At 37.6% G+C, this 16,246-nt stretch overlaps 1 protein-coding gene across 1 annotated transcript in view; it reads left to right on the forward strand.

Moving 5' to 3' along the window:
* TMF1 (TATA element modulatory factor 1) overlaps nucleotides 1-15,003 on the forward strand; it is a 39,889-nt gene extending 24,886 nt beyond the window's left edge. The window contains exons 9-17 of the mRNA XM_002713303.5: nucleotides 207-299; nucleotides 2,384-2,540; nucleotides 4,553-4,745; nucleotides 5,924-5,993; nucleotides 6,226-6,318; nucleotides 7,534-7,635; nucleotides 7,923-8,075; nucleotides 9,183-9,308; nucleotides 11,474-15,003. Of these exons, the coding sequence (XP_002713349.1) occupies nucleotides 207-299; nucleotides 2,384-2,540; nucleotides 4,553-4,745; nucleotides 5,924-5,993; nucleotides 6,226-6,318; nucleotides 7,534-7,635; nucleotides 7,923-8,075; nucleotides 9,183-9,308; nucleotides 11,474-11,617 (1,131 nt within the window). The 3' untranslated portion in view covers nucleotides 11,618-15,003. The remainder of the gene's footprint in view (nucleotides 1-206; nucleotides 300-2,383; nucleotides 2,541-4,552; nucleotides 4,746-5,923; nucleotides 5,994-6,225; nucleotides 6,319-7,533; nucleotides 7,636-7,922; nucleotides 8,076-9,182; nucleotides 9,309-11,473) is intronic.
* Nucleotides 15,004-16,246: the final 1,243 nt, after the last annotated feature.

Raw genomic sequence — 16,246 nt, forward strand, 5'->3', positions numbered from 1 at the left:
TTCTTTGCTTAGCAGAGTGAATTCTAAGTTCTTAAGTAGTTATTGAATATACATAAAGTTTTGGAATTGCTTGATGAATGTTACTTGTGATAATCATATGTAAAGGCTAATTGCCTGTTATGAACAGTAGGTCAACACAGCACAAAATGATGAAGTTATACATCATGTTTTGACATTGTGACAATATGTTGTGTTTTCTCCTACAGGTGGGGGACCTTAGGCTGGCACTGCAACGTGCAGAACAGGCTGCTGCCAGAAAAGAAGATTATTTACGCCATGAGATCAGTGAACTTCAGCAGGTATTATCACAGTTTTCCTAAACAGAAATCCAAGAAGAATGTTTTCCTAAAAATAAAAAATAAATCATTGGAATTCATGGAACTGTGAGGTTTGATACATGCTAATAATCATTTGCTGTATTTATTTTTTGAGTTTATTTTCATCTACTTGAGAGAGAGTATGCCTTCTTCATGAGAGAGACAGAAAGAGATTGTCCATCTGCTGACCCACTCCCCAAATGCCTGAAAAAGCCAGGGCTGGGCGAGGCAAAAGCCAGGAGGCTGAAATTCCATCTGTTTCTTCCACGTGTGTGGCAGGATCCCAAACACTTGAGCCATCATCTGCTGCCTCCCATTGTGCATTAGCAGGAAGCTGAATCAGAAGTGCCGGTGCCAGAACTTAGGCCAGCACTCCCATATGGGGAGAAGGTACCTCAAGTGGCAACTTAATGGCCTGCACCACAGTGCCCCATTTACTATGTGTTTGTGGCTTATGTGGATATCAGAATGAGCACCTTAAAAATATACAGAGGAGGGGCCAGCATTGTGGTCTAGTGGATAAAGCTACCACCTGTGATGTCGACATTCTATCTGGGTACCAGTTCCAGTCCTGGCTGCTCCCTTCCAATCCTGTCCCCTGCTCATGGCCTGGGAAAAGCAGCAGATGGCCCAAGTAGTTGGGCCTCTGCCTCCTACATGGGAGACCTGGATAAAGCACGTGGCTGCTGGCTTCAGCTTGGTCCAGCCCTGGCCATTGTGACCCTCTGGGGAGTGAACCAGTAGGTGAAAAAATCTCTGTCTCTCCCTTTCTCTCTAACTTCTGACTTTCAAATGAATAAATAAATCTTAAAAACAACAACAACAACAAAACACACACACACACACACACACACAGGAAACTCCTTGATTTTGTTTATGTTTTTAATGCCTGTTTTTAAATTATCATTGGTCCTTGATTACTATGGGATAGATAATCAGTGCCTGCTTTGTATGCTACTACTATTATACTATTAGTAATTTTCAGTCAGTGAATGTGTATAGGAAAAAGAAGAAATACAATTTAGATCTTTTTTTTTTTATTTCTTTATGTGAAAGAGTTACACAGAGATAGAAGGAGAGGCAGATAGAAAGAGAGAGGTTGTTTATCCGCTGGTTCACGCCACAATTGGCCGCAGTGGCTGGAGCTGTGCCGATCTGGAGCCTGGAGCCAGGAGCCAGGAGCTTCTTCTGGGTCTCCCACGCGGGTGCAGTGGCCCAACGACTTGGACCATCTTCTACTGCTTTCCCAGGCTGTAGCAGAGAGCTGGATTGGAAGTGGGGCAGCCTGGTCTCAAACCGGCGCCCATATATAATGCTGGTTCTGCAGGCAGTGGCTTTACCTGCTATGCCACAGCACTGGCCCCAATGCTTTTGTGTTGTTGTTTTTTCTTTTTTGACAGGCAGAGTGGACAGTGAGAGAGAGAGAGAGAAAGGTCTTCCTTTGCCATTGGTTCACCCTCCAATGGCCGCCACGGCCGGCGCGCTGATCCGATGGCAGGAGCCAGGTACTTATCCTGGTCTCCCATGGGGTGCAGGGCCCAAGGACTTGGGCCATCCTCCACTGCACTCCCGGGCCACAGCAGAGAGCTGGCCTGGAAGAGGGGCAACCGGGACAGAATCCGGCTTCCTCACAAATGTGTAGTGTATGTATGTATACTAGATATCGCAACACCTAACAACCCCGACCAGGACTAGAACCCGGTATGCCGGCACCGCAGGCGGAGGATTAGCCTATTGAGCCGCGGCGCCGGCCCAATGCTTTTGCTTTTATAAATAATTAAAAGTAGTTGGATGAGGAGGCAGCCCAGAGAGGTTTGTGTGAACTCTATCTTCAGGTAGTCAAAGACTCTCTTAGCAATGCTTTGTAAGGAAACACTTATTTAGATATTATGTAACAGTTCTAACTGAAGAATTGAATAGTTAGATATAGAAAAATAATTTTAAGTATCAATTCTCTTTTGAAGAAACAGTCTGTTTAAGAAATCTCTCATTAGTCTGGGTTTGTTAGTATTTTTAGTGTTTTTAATTGCTGTCGGTGGTAATAACTTAAGAATGTCATGATTCAGAGACTCCAAGAAGCAGAAAATCGAAACCAAGAGCTGAGTCAAAGTGTTTCATCAACAACGAGACCATTGCTTCGACAAATAGAAAATTTGCAAGCAACTCTAGGGTCCCAGACATCATCGTGGGAGAAGTTAGAGAAGAATCTTTCTGATAGGCTTGGTAACAGCTTTAATTTTTATGCTTGATGCCAAAACACTTCTTGCTTCTAAATCAAAACAGTGGTATGAAATTAAAATTTGATCTGATGGTTACATTTTATGTCTTACCGGATTTTTGCCTCTTTATTTACTTGTAAGACTTTAATTATGCCTTTAAAGCCATTTTTTCCCTATATAATGTGTCAGATACTATCTCAAGTATTCCTGTGTCATGTTTCAACTGGGTCTTTTTTCCTTGTCTCTTGCTAAATCTGATCCCATTTTATAATACCGCCTGTAACAGTGTTTAAGGTAGTTATCAGACATGATTGTAGTCAGGAGCAGAGGTAATCTGAGTGTCAAGATGAAACTCTAGAAGAGCAGTGATACTATGGAATCTCAAGATTCCACATTCTGCTTCCTCACAAATGGGTAGTGTATGTATGTATACTAGATATCGCAACACCTAACAAATTCATTAAAAATTCATTTGTGCCTAAAACTACCTGTAATTTGGAGCTCTCAGGACTTGAACCAGTGTTCCAATACAGGATACCAGCTTTGAAAGTAGTGGCTTAACCTACACTGCACCACAACGCCAGCCCCGAGTTTCTTTTAGTCATTCAGACAGATGTGTAGTTGTATTTCATTATGATTTCAATTTGTACTTCCATAATGGGTATTGATGTTGAACATCATTTCATGTGCTTATTTTCCATTTGTGTAGCCTTTATAGTGAAATGTCTGCTCAAGTCTTTTTCTTTTCTTTTTTTTTTTTTAATAGATTTATTTATTTATTTGAAATGCAGAATTACAGAGAGAGAGGGAGAAGCACAGAGAGATCTTCCATCCTCTGGTATACTCCCCAGTCCACAACCAGGAGCCTGGAGCTTTTTTCTGGGTCTCCCGTGTGGGTACAAGGGCCCAAGCACTAAGACTACCTGTTGCTGCTTTCCCAGGTGCATTAGCAGGGAGCCAAGGTCTCGGACAGGCACCCATATGGGATGTTGGCCATCACAGACAGTGGTTGTACCCTGTATACCACGATAGTGGCTCTTGCTTATTTTCTGTCTGTACTGTTTGTATTTTCAGTGTTGAATTTTGAGAATTCTTTCTATATTCTAGAGACTAGTCCTAGGTCTGTTTGTGTTAATTTTCTCCCAGTATGTTGCTTGTTTGTTCAGTTTCTTTTACATGGAATAAAAATGTTGAAGGAATTCATTTTGTCAGTTTTTGCCCCTATAGTTCACATTTTTTTAAGATTTTTTTACTTATGTTACTTATTTGAAAGAGTTACAGAGAGAGGTAGAGGCAGAGAGAAAGAGAGAGAGAGATCTTCCATCTGCTGGTTCACTCCCCACATGGCTGCCACAGCAGAGCTGAGCCGATCCAGAGCCAGGAGCCAGGAGCTTCTTCTGGATCTCCTATATGGGTGCAGGGACCTAGGGACTTGGACCATCCTTTGCTGCTTTCCCAGGTACATTAGCAGGGAGCTGCATTGGAAATGTAGCAGGCAGGACTCGAATTGGTGCCCATATGGGATGATGGTGCCACAGGCTTGGGCTTTAACCTGCTGTGCCACAGTACTAGCCCCTGCTTCATGCTTTTGATGTCAAATCTAAGTATTCTTTGCCTAGGTCTAGATCGTGAGAATTTTCTTCTATTTTTTTAAAACTTTTATAGATTATGCTTACATTTAATTTTGTGAATCCTTTTGGATTTTTGATTTTCATTTGTGATCTCTTGTTGGTTGAGGTTCATTTTACTTTTTGCCTATGGATGTCCAGTTGCTTAGGACCATTTATTAATGCAAGATTCTACTTTCAAATTAAAATTCTTTGGGAAAAGAATTTTAAAGCAGCTATGAGTTAATATTGGTTTCTTTGTTTAAGTAGGCAGTCCTGTCTTAGGCAATAAGTTAATCAGTTAATCACCATCAGTTAATCACCATTGAAAGTTTGAAGTAAGAATTACCTTGGTATCTTTGTCTCTCAGGTGTATTTATGTGCGGTTTTCTTTCTATCTCACAATCAGGTGAATCCCAGACCTTGTTGGCAGCAGCAGTTGAAAGAGAGCGAGCAGCTGCAGAAGAACTCCTTGCCAACAAAACTCAGATGTCTTCCATGGAGTCCCAGAACTCTCTCTTGAGACAAGAAAACAGTAGATTTCAAGCTCAACTAGAATCAGAGAAAAATAAACTAAGAAAGTTGGAGGATGAAAATAACCGGTGAGCATGTTTTTTTTTTAGTGATGTTTTTGAGAGTTTGATTGCATTTTAAAGCACTTTTTAAACACATGCTGTTGGCTTTTAGCTTTGCAGAACTGAGAACTAAAAGTAAATACTTTCACTGATTAAATATAAAGTTAGTATTGCAATTCATTGGGCCTCATAGAGATTCTTAAAATTTTATAACATGTGTTTTAGGTTCTTGTGTTTTTTCAGGGAAAGTATTCATATGTTCCGTTGTAGTTTTTAAAAGGGGTCTAAAACATTACAAAATAGTTTGGAGACTACGCCTTGGTGTATTTTTATATTACAGGGCTTTAGCAGTGTTCCAGTCTTCCTAAATAAATCTGGCTTCTTTGGAAACCACAGATAAAAAGTTCATCTGTTGAAATTATATTAAGGCTGTGATTAGTATGTTTTTACCCTCTGAATTTTTCCTTGAAAGTTTTACATTTTTTAAAAAGTAGTCAGAATGGTTTATAAAGTAAAATGTCTGTACTTGTATCAGCATTTTCATAGAACCTCCTAATAAAGCTTTTGCAAAATCTGCACTTTAGAATGATGGTGCTCAGCCACCACCGCAGCTCAATAAGCTAATCCTCTGCCTGCGGCGCCAGCACACCAGGTTCTAGTCCTGGTCGGGGCGCCGGATTCTGTCCCGGTTGCACCTCTTCCTGTCCAGCTCTCTGCTGTGGCCCGGGAGTGCAGTGGAGGATGGCCCAAGTGCTTGGGCCCTGCACCCGCATAGGAGACCAGGAGAAGCACCTGGCTCCAGGCTTTGGATCAGTGCAGTGCGCTGGCCGCAGCGGCCACTGAGGGGTGAACCAACGGAAAAAGGAAGACCTTTCTCTCTGTCTCTTTTTCTCTCTCACTGTCCACTCTGCGTGTCAAAAAAAAAAAAAATAAAATAAAAAAAAATAAAAAGAATGATGGTGCTCAAAATTACTTGTATAAAGTTTCATTTTAAATGAAATTTTAACCCAGAGCATCAATAGATAAAATATTCAAAAGTTCTTTCTGAATGGAACTCATGTGATCTGGAAAACACAGTTCAAAATTGACTGATGTCAAGGTGGTAATAAAAATGACTACTAAACATACAACGAATCAGTAATAAAGTTTTTAATAGTTTGTACTATTATCTTTTTTATATTGTTTAATTCCCTGTGGTTTAATAGGTACCAGGTTGAATTAGAAAACCTAAAAGACGAATATGTAAGAACACTTGAAGAGACAAGGAAAGAGAAGGTATTTCACTTGGTGTTCACTTACTTTTTACAGCTCATGGTGGAGAATGGTTGGGGATGGAAGTGAACTAGTAGGATAATGAGATGAAATGGGTGGTGCCATTGCTTTTGGAACTTGATTTTTGTAGTAAAACATATAGAATATCCTTCATGCTTTTAGTCTTTAGATTGACTTATTAGGATGGCATGAGTTAGTAATTCAGTAACTAACTAACTATATCTCTCTCCATTAGACACTACTGAGTAGTCAGTTAGAAATGGAAAAAATGAAAGTTGAACAAGAAAGGAAGAAAGCCATTTTCACTCAAGAAGTAATAAAAGAAAAGGTACTAGATTTTTGTTAACATTTGTTTTTGGTATAACCATTTAGTCACTGTTGTGATTAATCATGGATTGTGTTATAATTTGAGCTGTACTTTGTAAGATCTGTTTTTTAAGACTAACATCAATCTAGTGATGAATTCTAGTTGTATAATCAGTGTCTTGCTTAGGGTGGATCCAAAGTAATTTGAGCATTATCCAAAGACAGTTATTTGAATTGTAGAACTTGCCCTTTTTAAAGTGAATTTTCTGGTTTGTCATTGGAACTAATATACCTCATTTGACCCATTAGGCACCTTAGGAGTAAAACTGGCTTGTTCACTTTATTTCTGGTTAATGAAGGTAATGTTTCTGGAATGAGTTTTTATATGTTTAAAGAATTATAGTGTAGTTGGAGTTAGCATTATACATTCAAAATATGTAAATTCAAATTACCTTTTGAATTTATTTGGGATTTTATTATATTTTAAATTTTTAAAATTTTTAAAAAGATTTTATTTATTTATTTGACAGGTATTACAGACAGTGATGCCGAGGCGCACTAGGTTGATCCTCCGCCTGCGGCGGATCCCATATGGGCGCCGGTTCTAGTCCCAGTTGCTCCTCTTCTAGTCTAGCTCTAGCTCTCTGCTGAGGTCCCAGAGGGCAGTGGAGGATGGCCCAAGTGCTTGGGCCCTGCACCCACATGGGAGACCGGGAAGAAGCACCTGGCTCCTGGCTTTGGATCGGCGTAGCTCTGGCCTTGGAGGCCATTTGGGGAGTGAACCAACAGCGGGAAGACCTTTTTTGCTGTCTCTCTGTCTGTCTGTAACTCTACCTGTCAAATAGAAAAAAAAAAAGGATAGGCCAGAAATTTTATGGTGTATAAAATTATCGGTAATTTTGTTTTAAAGATGTAGGTTTAATTGATGATACATAACATGAATCAGTTAGTTTGTATATCTGTTTGAATAAAAACATTCTCATTCCACTAAAAAACAGCAACCAGTTTTGTTGTTATAATATGAATGAGTCCTGTGGTGATTTGACAGAGTTTGTCTATACTTTTGATCACTACATATCACAACTTTTATAAGGTTTCTGACTGTTCAGGTATCACATTTTTACCAATTTATGGGAAAATAAGAATGATTCTTTGCTTTCATTACTAACAAAGTTTTCTTGCTTTCTCTCTTTTGTACTTGAATCTGAACAATTTTTTTTTTTCTTTACTCCCTAAGGAACGCAAGCCGTTTTCTGTGTCTAGCACTCCCACCATGTCACGGTCAAGTTCTATAAGTGGAGTTGATATGGCAGGGCTACAGACATCTTTTCTTTCTCAGGTGATGTTTTATTTCTTACATGTGCTTAATTATTAAAATTAATAATGATATAGGGGATATGCAGATGGCAGTTTGGCTATCACCATGACCGTGCCGTTATAAAGGCAGCTTATCTGAATGTTTGCAAAGGAGTACTGATTGCATTGATGAAGAATATGTGATTTTTCTGTCTTTGAGAAAGTCGTAGACATTTTAAAGCCAGAATAGACAGAACCGCTGTGTTGGACTGATAATGGAGCATAATCTGCGATAACTGAATAATTCTTTGCGTTTTCTTTCATTAATAGGATGAGTCTCATGATCACTCGTTTGGACCAATGTCTGTATCAGCAAATGGAAGTAATCTTTATGATGCTGTAAGGATGGGAGCAGGATCAAGCATTATTGAAAATCTACAGTCTCAGTTAAAGCTAAGAGAAGGAGAAATTACTCACTTACAGGTATTGGCAAAATATAGCATAATAGAAAATGAAATCTGGGGGTTGAATAAGTAGCACCCTTCATTTCCACTTGAATTCTGAACAAATTGAGAAATAAGGTGAAATGGTAGTTTGTGAAGCCCAAAGTGTGTCACATGTATTAATGATACAGCATAGTTGGAGAAATTAGCTGAGGATGAGAGCTCACTGAGCCTGCTAATTGATTACCAGGATAAGCAGTCTTACCTTCTCTGTCAGAAGAAATCTTGGGCTGGTGCAGGCCAGCTTACATATTGCCATCTGACCCAGTGAGATTTTGGTACATCAGGGAGCAGAAAATGCCTGCTCCTTTTAGGCAGCTGTGTCCCCTTAGAATAAAGGGAAGTTCCTGAGCTCACTGCCCAGTTTAGTCTTCCCAGATTTATTACCTAGAAAAGTTGCTCCAACTCTCAGCAAGGAATATGTAAAGGGATGAGAAGTAGGAATTGTAACACCCTTCACATGGGAAAAAACACCAGTGAAGAGGGAGCATCTTCCCATCTTACCTTTTTTGCATTTTAAAATTGTGTGCATGAGAAATGTTAAAAATGTTTTACCTATTTTTGATGTTAAACAGCACACAAACTCAGAAGTGAGTCACATTTTCTTCTATTCCAATTAATGTGCTTTTGGTTCTGTGGAACTATAACTCTACTGAAGAAAAACTTGAATTGGCAAAAAAAATAGAGATCAAGGTAATTGCGTGTAGCCCAATATGCTGTCGTACTTATTTATTTGGTAGCAATGATAGGAATGATATGACTTAACAGAGCTGAGGCTACATTAAAGTATGTTTTTATTCTGAGTTCTTGAAGCAAGAAATATGTCATTTCCGTAGATTAATATGGCTGTGGTTTTTAAATGAATGACTGGATTTTCTTTGCTTCTTTATCTTTTCCTTACACAATAAACCCTATCAATGAAAACTGGGACTTTTTCTGCCACCTTTTTCTTTTTTTTAGCTTAAGGAACTAGCTCAGGATGTTATGTTGACATATTTGTTTATTCAAAAATAGCACACTAAATACTTTTTATATTAGTGGGATTATTAATATGTTTTGATTTAGACTGTTTTCTGATATTTCTCAGCTGGAAATTGGTAATCTAGAAAAAACTCGATCAATAATGGCTGAAGAGCTAGTTAAATTAACAAATCAAAATGATGAACTTGAAGAGAAAGTGAAGGAGATACCCAAACTTCGAACTCAGCTAAGAGTAAGTATTTTTAACTTAAGGATGAGTTTTAAGATATTTTAATCCAGTACATTAAATCTCATTTTTTATTTATGTAAAATGCATATGCATGCTGTAGTGATGTCTTAGAAATTAGAGTGTTAATATTTGAGAAAAGAAATTTAAAGATAAATCTTCTATCTTGCTTATGTCATTACACATTCAAAATATTTTCACAATCATGTTTGTCCCAGTATAGGAAAAGAACAAAATTTTATTTTATTTTATTTTTTAAAACTGTTATTTGAAAGACAGAATTACAGAGTGAGAGAGATAGTTCATCCACTGATTGACTTCCAAATGACCACAGCAGCTAAGGCTGGACCAAGCCAAAGCCAGGAACCAGGAGTTTTATCTGCATCTCCCATGCAGTTGGCTTGGGCCCAAGCAGTTGGGCTGTTTTGTTCTGCTTTCGAGGTGCATTAACAGGGAGCTGAACTGGACGTGGAGCAGCCAGGACTGAGACTGGTGCCCATATCACAGGCGGCAGCTTAACCCACTGTGCCACAACACCAGCCCCAAGCACTAAATTGTATTTGACTCATTGATAACATTGCCCCTTTCATGATCTTAGTAGTGTTTTGTTCACTGACTCTCTCTCTATATATGTTTGTATATATCTCATCACAGTTACCGCATTGGATATTAGGAGACACAGTTAAGCCATAAGTGAGAGTATATTTTCTTTTGACTTTTCCTGTGGGCTAAATGCCAAGGAATACTGAAACCAAAATGAAACAGACTGAAGTCTTATTGAGTGGGCTTAAATTTAAGTACGGGATGGAAGAGAGACTAAACCACATGGGTCTATGGGAGAAAATTAGAGACTTAATTAAGGAGAGAGATAGTTAAGATTGACAGTCTTTTTTTTTTTTTTCCTAATTCCCTTTATTTGCTGTTTATTCTACCATAGTGGTTTAGTCCATTTTTTGTTACTATAACAACATGTGAAGGTGAGTACTTTATAAAAAGGCCCATCTGGTTGGCTTCTGCTGAGAGTCCCCTTGGCTGTGTCACAACGTAGCCTGTTGCATTATTGAGAAAGTATATGCAAGAGGAGATCACAGAGTGAGACAGGAAGCCAGAAGAATTCAGGCGACGGGCTTACACTTTCTATGAAAACCTATTCTGGTGTTTTTTTTAAAGGATTGATTTGATTTTTTGAAAGGCAGAGTTAGAGAAGTCAAGACAGAGAGAGGTCTTCCATCTGCTGGTTTACTCCCCAAATGGCCCCCAAAATTGGGGCTGGGTCAGGCCAAAGCCAGGAGCTTGCAGCTCCATTTGGGTTTCCTAATTGGGTGGCAGGGTCCCAGGTACTTGGGCCATCCTGTCTGCTTTCCCAGGTGCATTAGCAGGGAGCTGGGTTGGAAGTAGAGCAGCCAGAACTTGAACTGGAACCCATATGGGAAGCCGTCATCTTAGGCTGTGCTGCTTGCCACAGCACTAGCACCACATCAGCTCCTAACAACCTATTCTTGCTGGAACTCATTTAATCTACTCACTGAACATTAATCCCTTTGGAAGGGATGCCCTCCAGTGACCTATTTGTCCTCCCTCCCACTCAGCCCCACCTCTTAAAGGTTCCACCACCTCTTAATGCTATCACACTGGGAACCAGGCCTCCAGCACATGAACCCTTGCAGGACAAACCACATCCAAACTGTTTACAAATAATAGTTGTGGCCCATAATCTGCAGTGTGAGTGTAATTTTTTTTTAAAGATTTATTTATTTATTTGAAAGTCAGTTACACAGAGACAAAAGGAAAGGCAGAGAGAGAGAGGTCTTCCATCCACTGGTTCACTCCTCCAACTGGCCCCAATGGCTGGGACTATGCTGATCCAAAACCAGGAGCCAGGAGCTTCCTCAGGGTCTTCCCACGAAGGGGCAGGGGCCCAAGGACTTGGGCCATTTTCTACTGCTTTCCCAGGGCATAGCAGAGAGCTGTTTTAGAAGTAGAGCAGCCAGGCCATGAACTGGCACTCATATGGGATGCCAGCACTGCAGACAGTGGCTTTACCCACTACACCTCCACAGCACTGGCCCCAGAGTTAAATTTTTAAAAGCCTTTTATATATATACTTTTTATTCAAATTGTAGATTTTTTATATAGTTATTTTAAGCATTGTAAACAAATGTGTTTTTCAGGATTTGGATCAAAGATACAACACTATCCTACAAATGTATGGAGAAAAAGCAGAAGAGGCAGAAGAACTTCGATTAGATCTTGAAGATGTAAAAAATATGTATAAGACTCAAATTGATGAACTTTTAAGACAAAGGCTCAGTTAACTTCTAAAAATTCCATTCTTATCAAACTGAATGTAAACATTTAATATCTAAATGCAGACTTCCAATAAATTCTTTTATAGAATTAGAAAATGGAATTTACTGTAGAATACAGAAGTTTAAAAGAATTTTTGCAGTATGTAGTAATATTTGCAGTTAAATTATTTTGTGCAATATTTGAACTTTATTTTTGAAACTATCCTTTAAAGATTTATTTTTTAAAGCATCTGATTTTTTCTTTTTGCCTTAAATAGCACAGAGATTTATTACTTTATCCTCATATCAGTATGGCTGGGGAAGCAGAGTGGTGTTCATGTATGTATTATAGATAAATAACTAATTGTAACTATAATTTGTGTTTGTATATATTGATAACATTTAAAGAATAGTATTAACATACTGAAACTTTTAAATCTTCCATACAAATCTTCAACATGATTGCTACTTATGAAAACATATGTTAAGTGTTCAAGTAGAGAAGTTATTAAACCTGTGGTTATTAAATTTTATACTAATTATTTTCCTTTAAAGTAGAAGTTACACTGACATTGAAATTTAAAGAATAATTAAAAAGAGTTTGGTGTAAAATTTTATTTCACCTAGCTTCCAAAACTAATTCTGTAGATTTTACTACTTTTAGATACTTGTCTGGAGAAAGCTCTACTAAGTTATCAAGGTGTAAGTAGATGGTAGAAAAAATTTACTTACACTGTGTTTATGATGGCATTAGTAACACTTAAATGATTTTGAAGAGGTGTTGTTTTACTACCCTATACAATGAGTCAAAAATAATAACATTATTAACATGGTTTACTCTTTGAAAATTACTTGTTTGCATTTGTAAATCTTTGAGCACGTTAAAAATGAATGTTTGATATTACAGAATATCTATAACAAAATAGAAAGATTGTAGGAATTTGTTTAAATTTGATATTTTACAATTCTGTGTACTTCATCTTTAATTTTTTTCCTTGAAGCTTTAAACACAAAAATAATGTGGAATAGCTTTAGAAAATAGCTATGCCTTCTTCCAAATGTTATTTTGTTCATAAGTTAACCAGGCTGTGTTTTAGACCTGTGAAGTATTTTGATACATTTTATTACTGAATGACATTTAACTGCCTTTGTTTGCAAATAAAACTGTCATTTAATTTTTAAATAGTAGTGCTTTAGAGGATAACTATAAGTAAGCCATCTTAAAGAATTTGGAGAGATTTTCAGGGCAATTCAAGTGACCTCATTTTTGTTCTTTTTATATTCCAGACAGTCTTTCTGTCATTGGAGCTCTGATTTGTAGCATTAATAAATATTCTTTCAATGTGAGCCAAATTCATAAAATTAATTTTCTGTATTTTAGTGGTGAAAGGCAGTTTAATAGCTTTTTGTCAGCTTGTCTTCTTTTTAATCTTCTAGAGAAGAATGACAAGACTGATAGCAATAAGAAATGTACAGAATATAGAAAATATAGGAAACTAAAGTTGCAAAATTCTGCCAAGCCTTTCAAAGTAGGAGTTTAGGAATTATGAAATGCTCCTTTAAAAATATCCATTAATTAAAAAGTAAAAGGACCTAAAACCTTCAGTTGCAGAAAAAAGACTGAAATAAAACTTTATTGTACCTTTCAATTTCATGATATTAAACATTCTTTAATTCTTATTAATCTTGATTGATCAATTCATGTAAAAGTTTAAAGTGTTTTCAACTTATTTAAAAGTGACAAACAGCTATTAAGTCTCTGGTTGTGTATTACCATATATATATATATACACACACACACACACACACACACACACACACATAAAGATTTATTTATTTGAAAGAGTTACAGAGAGAGAGAATGAGAAGCAGAGATCTTTCATGCACTGGTTTATTCTCCAAATGGCCACAGCAACTGAGGCTAGGCCAGACTAAAGCCAGGAGCTTCTTCCAGGACTCCCATGTGGGTGCAGGGGCCCAAGCACTTAGGCCATCTTCCACTGCTTTCCCAGGCACATTATCAGGGAACTGGATTGGAAGTGGAGCAGCTGGGACTTGAACTGGAGCCTATATGGAATGCCTGCATTGCAGGCATCAGCTTTATCCACCATGCCAAAATGCTGGCCCCTACCACATACTACTCTTGTATCCATAAACTAAGAGCTGATATTCATACTGATCTTGTGTTGATTTATTATACTCTTAAATCTCTCAATTTTTTTTAAAGATTTATTTATTTGAAAGGCAGAGTTACAGAGAGGCAGAGGCAGACAGAGTGGGGGGAAGGGTCTTCCATCTGCTGGTTCACTCCCCAGATGGCCACAACGGCCAGAGCTGCGCCAATCCAAAAACAGGAGCCAGGAGCTTTCTCTGGGTCTCTTACATGGGTGCAGGGGCCCAAGGATTTGGGCCATTTTCTACTGCTTTCCCAGGGCATAGCAGAGAGCAGGATTGGACGTGGAGCAGCCCAGTCTCAAACTGGCGCCCATATGGGATGCTGGCACTGCAGATGGCAGCTTTACCCGCTATGCCACAGTACTGGCTGTCAATTCATTTTTAAGTTGAGAAGGTATACTGAATGAGTTTCTTGAAAACCTCCAGTAAATGGCATGCTATCTATTGAATATTGGTTGCTGTATTTTGCTGTTTGTCATTTAAACTTCTTTATCCATAAAGTATATTCATAGTCTAATGGGTAAGAAAATAGCTTGCAATTAAATATTCCCATTCTTAAAGAAAGTGAAAAGATAATACTAATGATAAAAAGTAGAATGAAAGAGGTGTTTGGTGAAACTTTGTTGTTTGGTGAAACTCATAAAAAGACAGGTATGGAATACAGGATGCCTCTAACTCCTAGGAGGTAAATTGAGACCACCATTTCTTACCTTTCCTTTGCCTTTTTTTGAGAACCTCCAGTTGTATAAGGTTTAGCATGTAGAATGTACCAAATATTTCTACATTGTGATTTAAGATATTCTAAACATGACCTAGGGAAACATGAGTTTTTACAGTCAAGTAAATGGAAAGAATGTTCAGGGAATTTTTTTTTCTCATGACCTCTCAATTGGCATTTTGATTTATTGAAATTTTATTTGAACATATATTAAGGGCATTATAGAATAGCCACAAGAAATAAGAGAAAATGATGGAGATATTGTATTTAGTGTACTGCTGTTTAGTATGTATACATGTATGTTCTAGTGTTTCATAATTTTTCATTTCAGTCAAGGAAAATGTTAATCTGATTTTCCCTATTCTAGGTCAGTTTTAAACTAAAAAGACTTTAATAACATTTTGTAAAGGGCTAAAAGTGATCAAGCTACAGATTGATATTATATTATTTTAATTCTAAGTGAAAAATAATATAAATAAGAAACATGGATCTGATTTGAATAAAGATTTTAAAATAGTAATAATGTATTTCATTTTTAACTGTTTGGAGTGGCCAGTAGCAATGAATGAAGATAGTGTTGTTTATGAAGATAATATGGCTTGTATAACTTTGGAACTCATATTTTAAGAGAATAAAGATAAGCTCAAATTTTGTTATGAATCGTACAAATAAGAGTATTGTTAGTAAATTAAGTATAGTTTTCCTAATGAAGATAATGTGTGGAAAACATAATTTTAAGCATTTACTTATTTTAACTAACTGGTGATTACCCTAGGTATCATTTGTGTCCATTTTTGTTCTTAAACAGTATCAAGACATCCTTCTAGGTCTTCTAACATTTCTGTATTCAAATAGTAAGAAAGTGATCCTCTATTCCTGAGTTCCTGTTGCTTGTATTATTAAGCTGTTAACTTTGTTCTGGTTCTTTAAAATCCTTTAAGCTGTGGCTTTTACATGTAATATATATTTTACTTTTCAGCCAATCAAGGTCCTTTTACAAAAGAAGTTGGAAATTAACTATCTTTCTTAATACTTAAATATTTTTTCTGAAAATAAACAACAAAAGAACCTCAAAATGCTATAGTAATCCACAGTTGTGATATAGGGATTTTACTCTTAGAGCTGTCCAAAATCCCCTATTTTGGAGGCCGGCATTTGGCTCAGTAGGTTCAGCTACCACCTGTGACACTGGCAATCCCGTATGTGAGCATGGGTTCACGTTCCTGCCTCTCCACCTTTGATCCAGCATCCCTGATGATGATGCTAGGAAAGCAGTGGAAGACAGCCTGAGTGTTTGGGTCCCTGACATCCATGCGAGGGACCCAGATGGAGTTCCAGGCTCCTGGCTTTTACCTGGCCCAGCCCTGGTTATTTTGGCTGTTTTGGCCTTTGGGGGAGTGAAACAACATATGGAAGGTCTCTTATCTGTCAGTCTGCCTTTCAAAAAAAAAACTTAAAAAAAAAAAAAGATTGTGTGTGTGTGTAATATTCCTTATACTGCTTTGCTCCAAAGTAAGCTAGATTTAATATTTAGAGCCCCAACAATACTAAGCAAGCATTAGGTTTTCTGTTTGCTTAATATTAAATGTTCTTGCTTTCATGGGTCATAATGGGAGAGCCTGTGGTAGACAGGTGTTCCTCTCACTTTTAGATTCTGTACACATTTGTTCTCTTAGAATTACAGTTATTGTAAAAAATACACATTGAAAAATCTGTGGTCACGTTGATAGTAAGAAACAGTCTTGTAAGCACTACATGTAAGG

Source organism: Oryctolagus cuniculus, chromosome 10 (assembly GCF_964237555.1).
Source record: "Oryctolagus cuniculus chromosome 10, mOryCun1.1, whole genome shotgun sequence".
Classification (NCBI taxonomy): Eukaryota; Metazoa; Chordata; class Mammalia; order Lagomorpha; family Leporidae; genus Oryctolagus; species Oryctolagus cuniculus.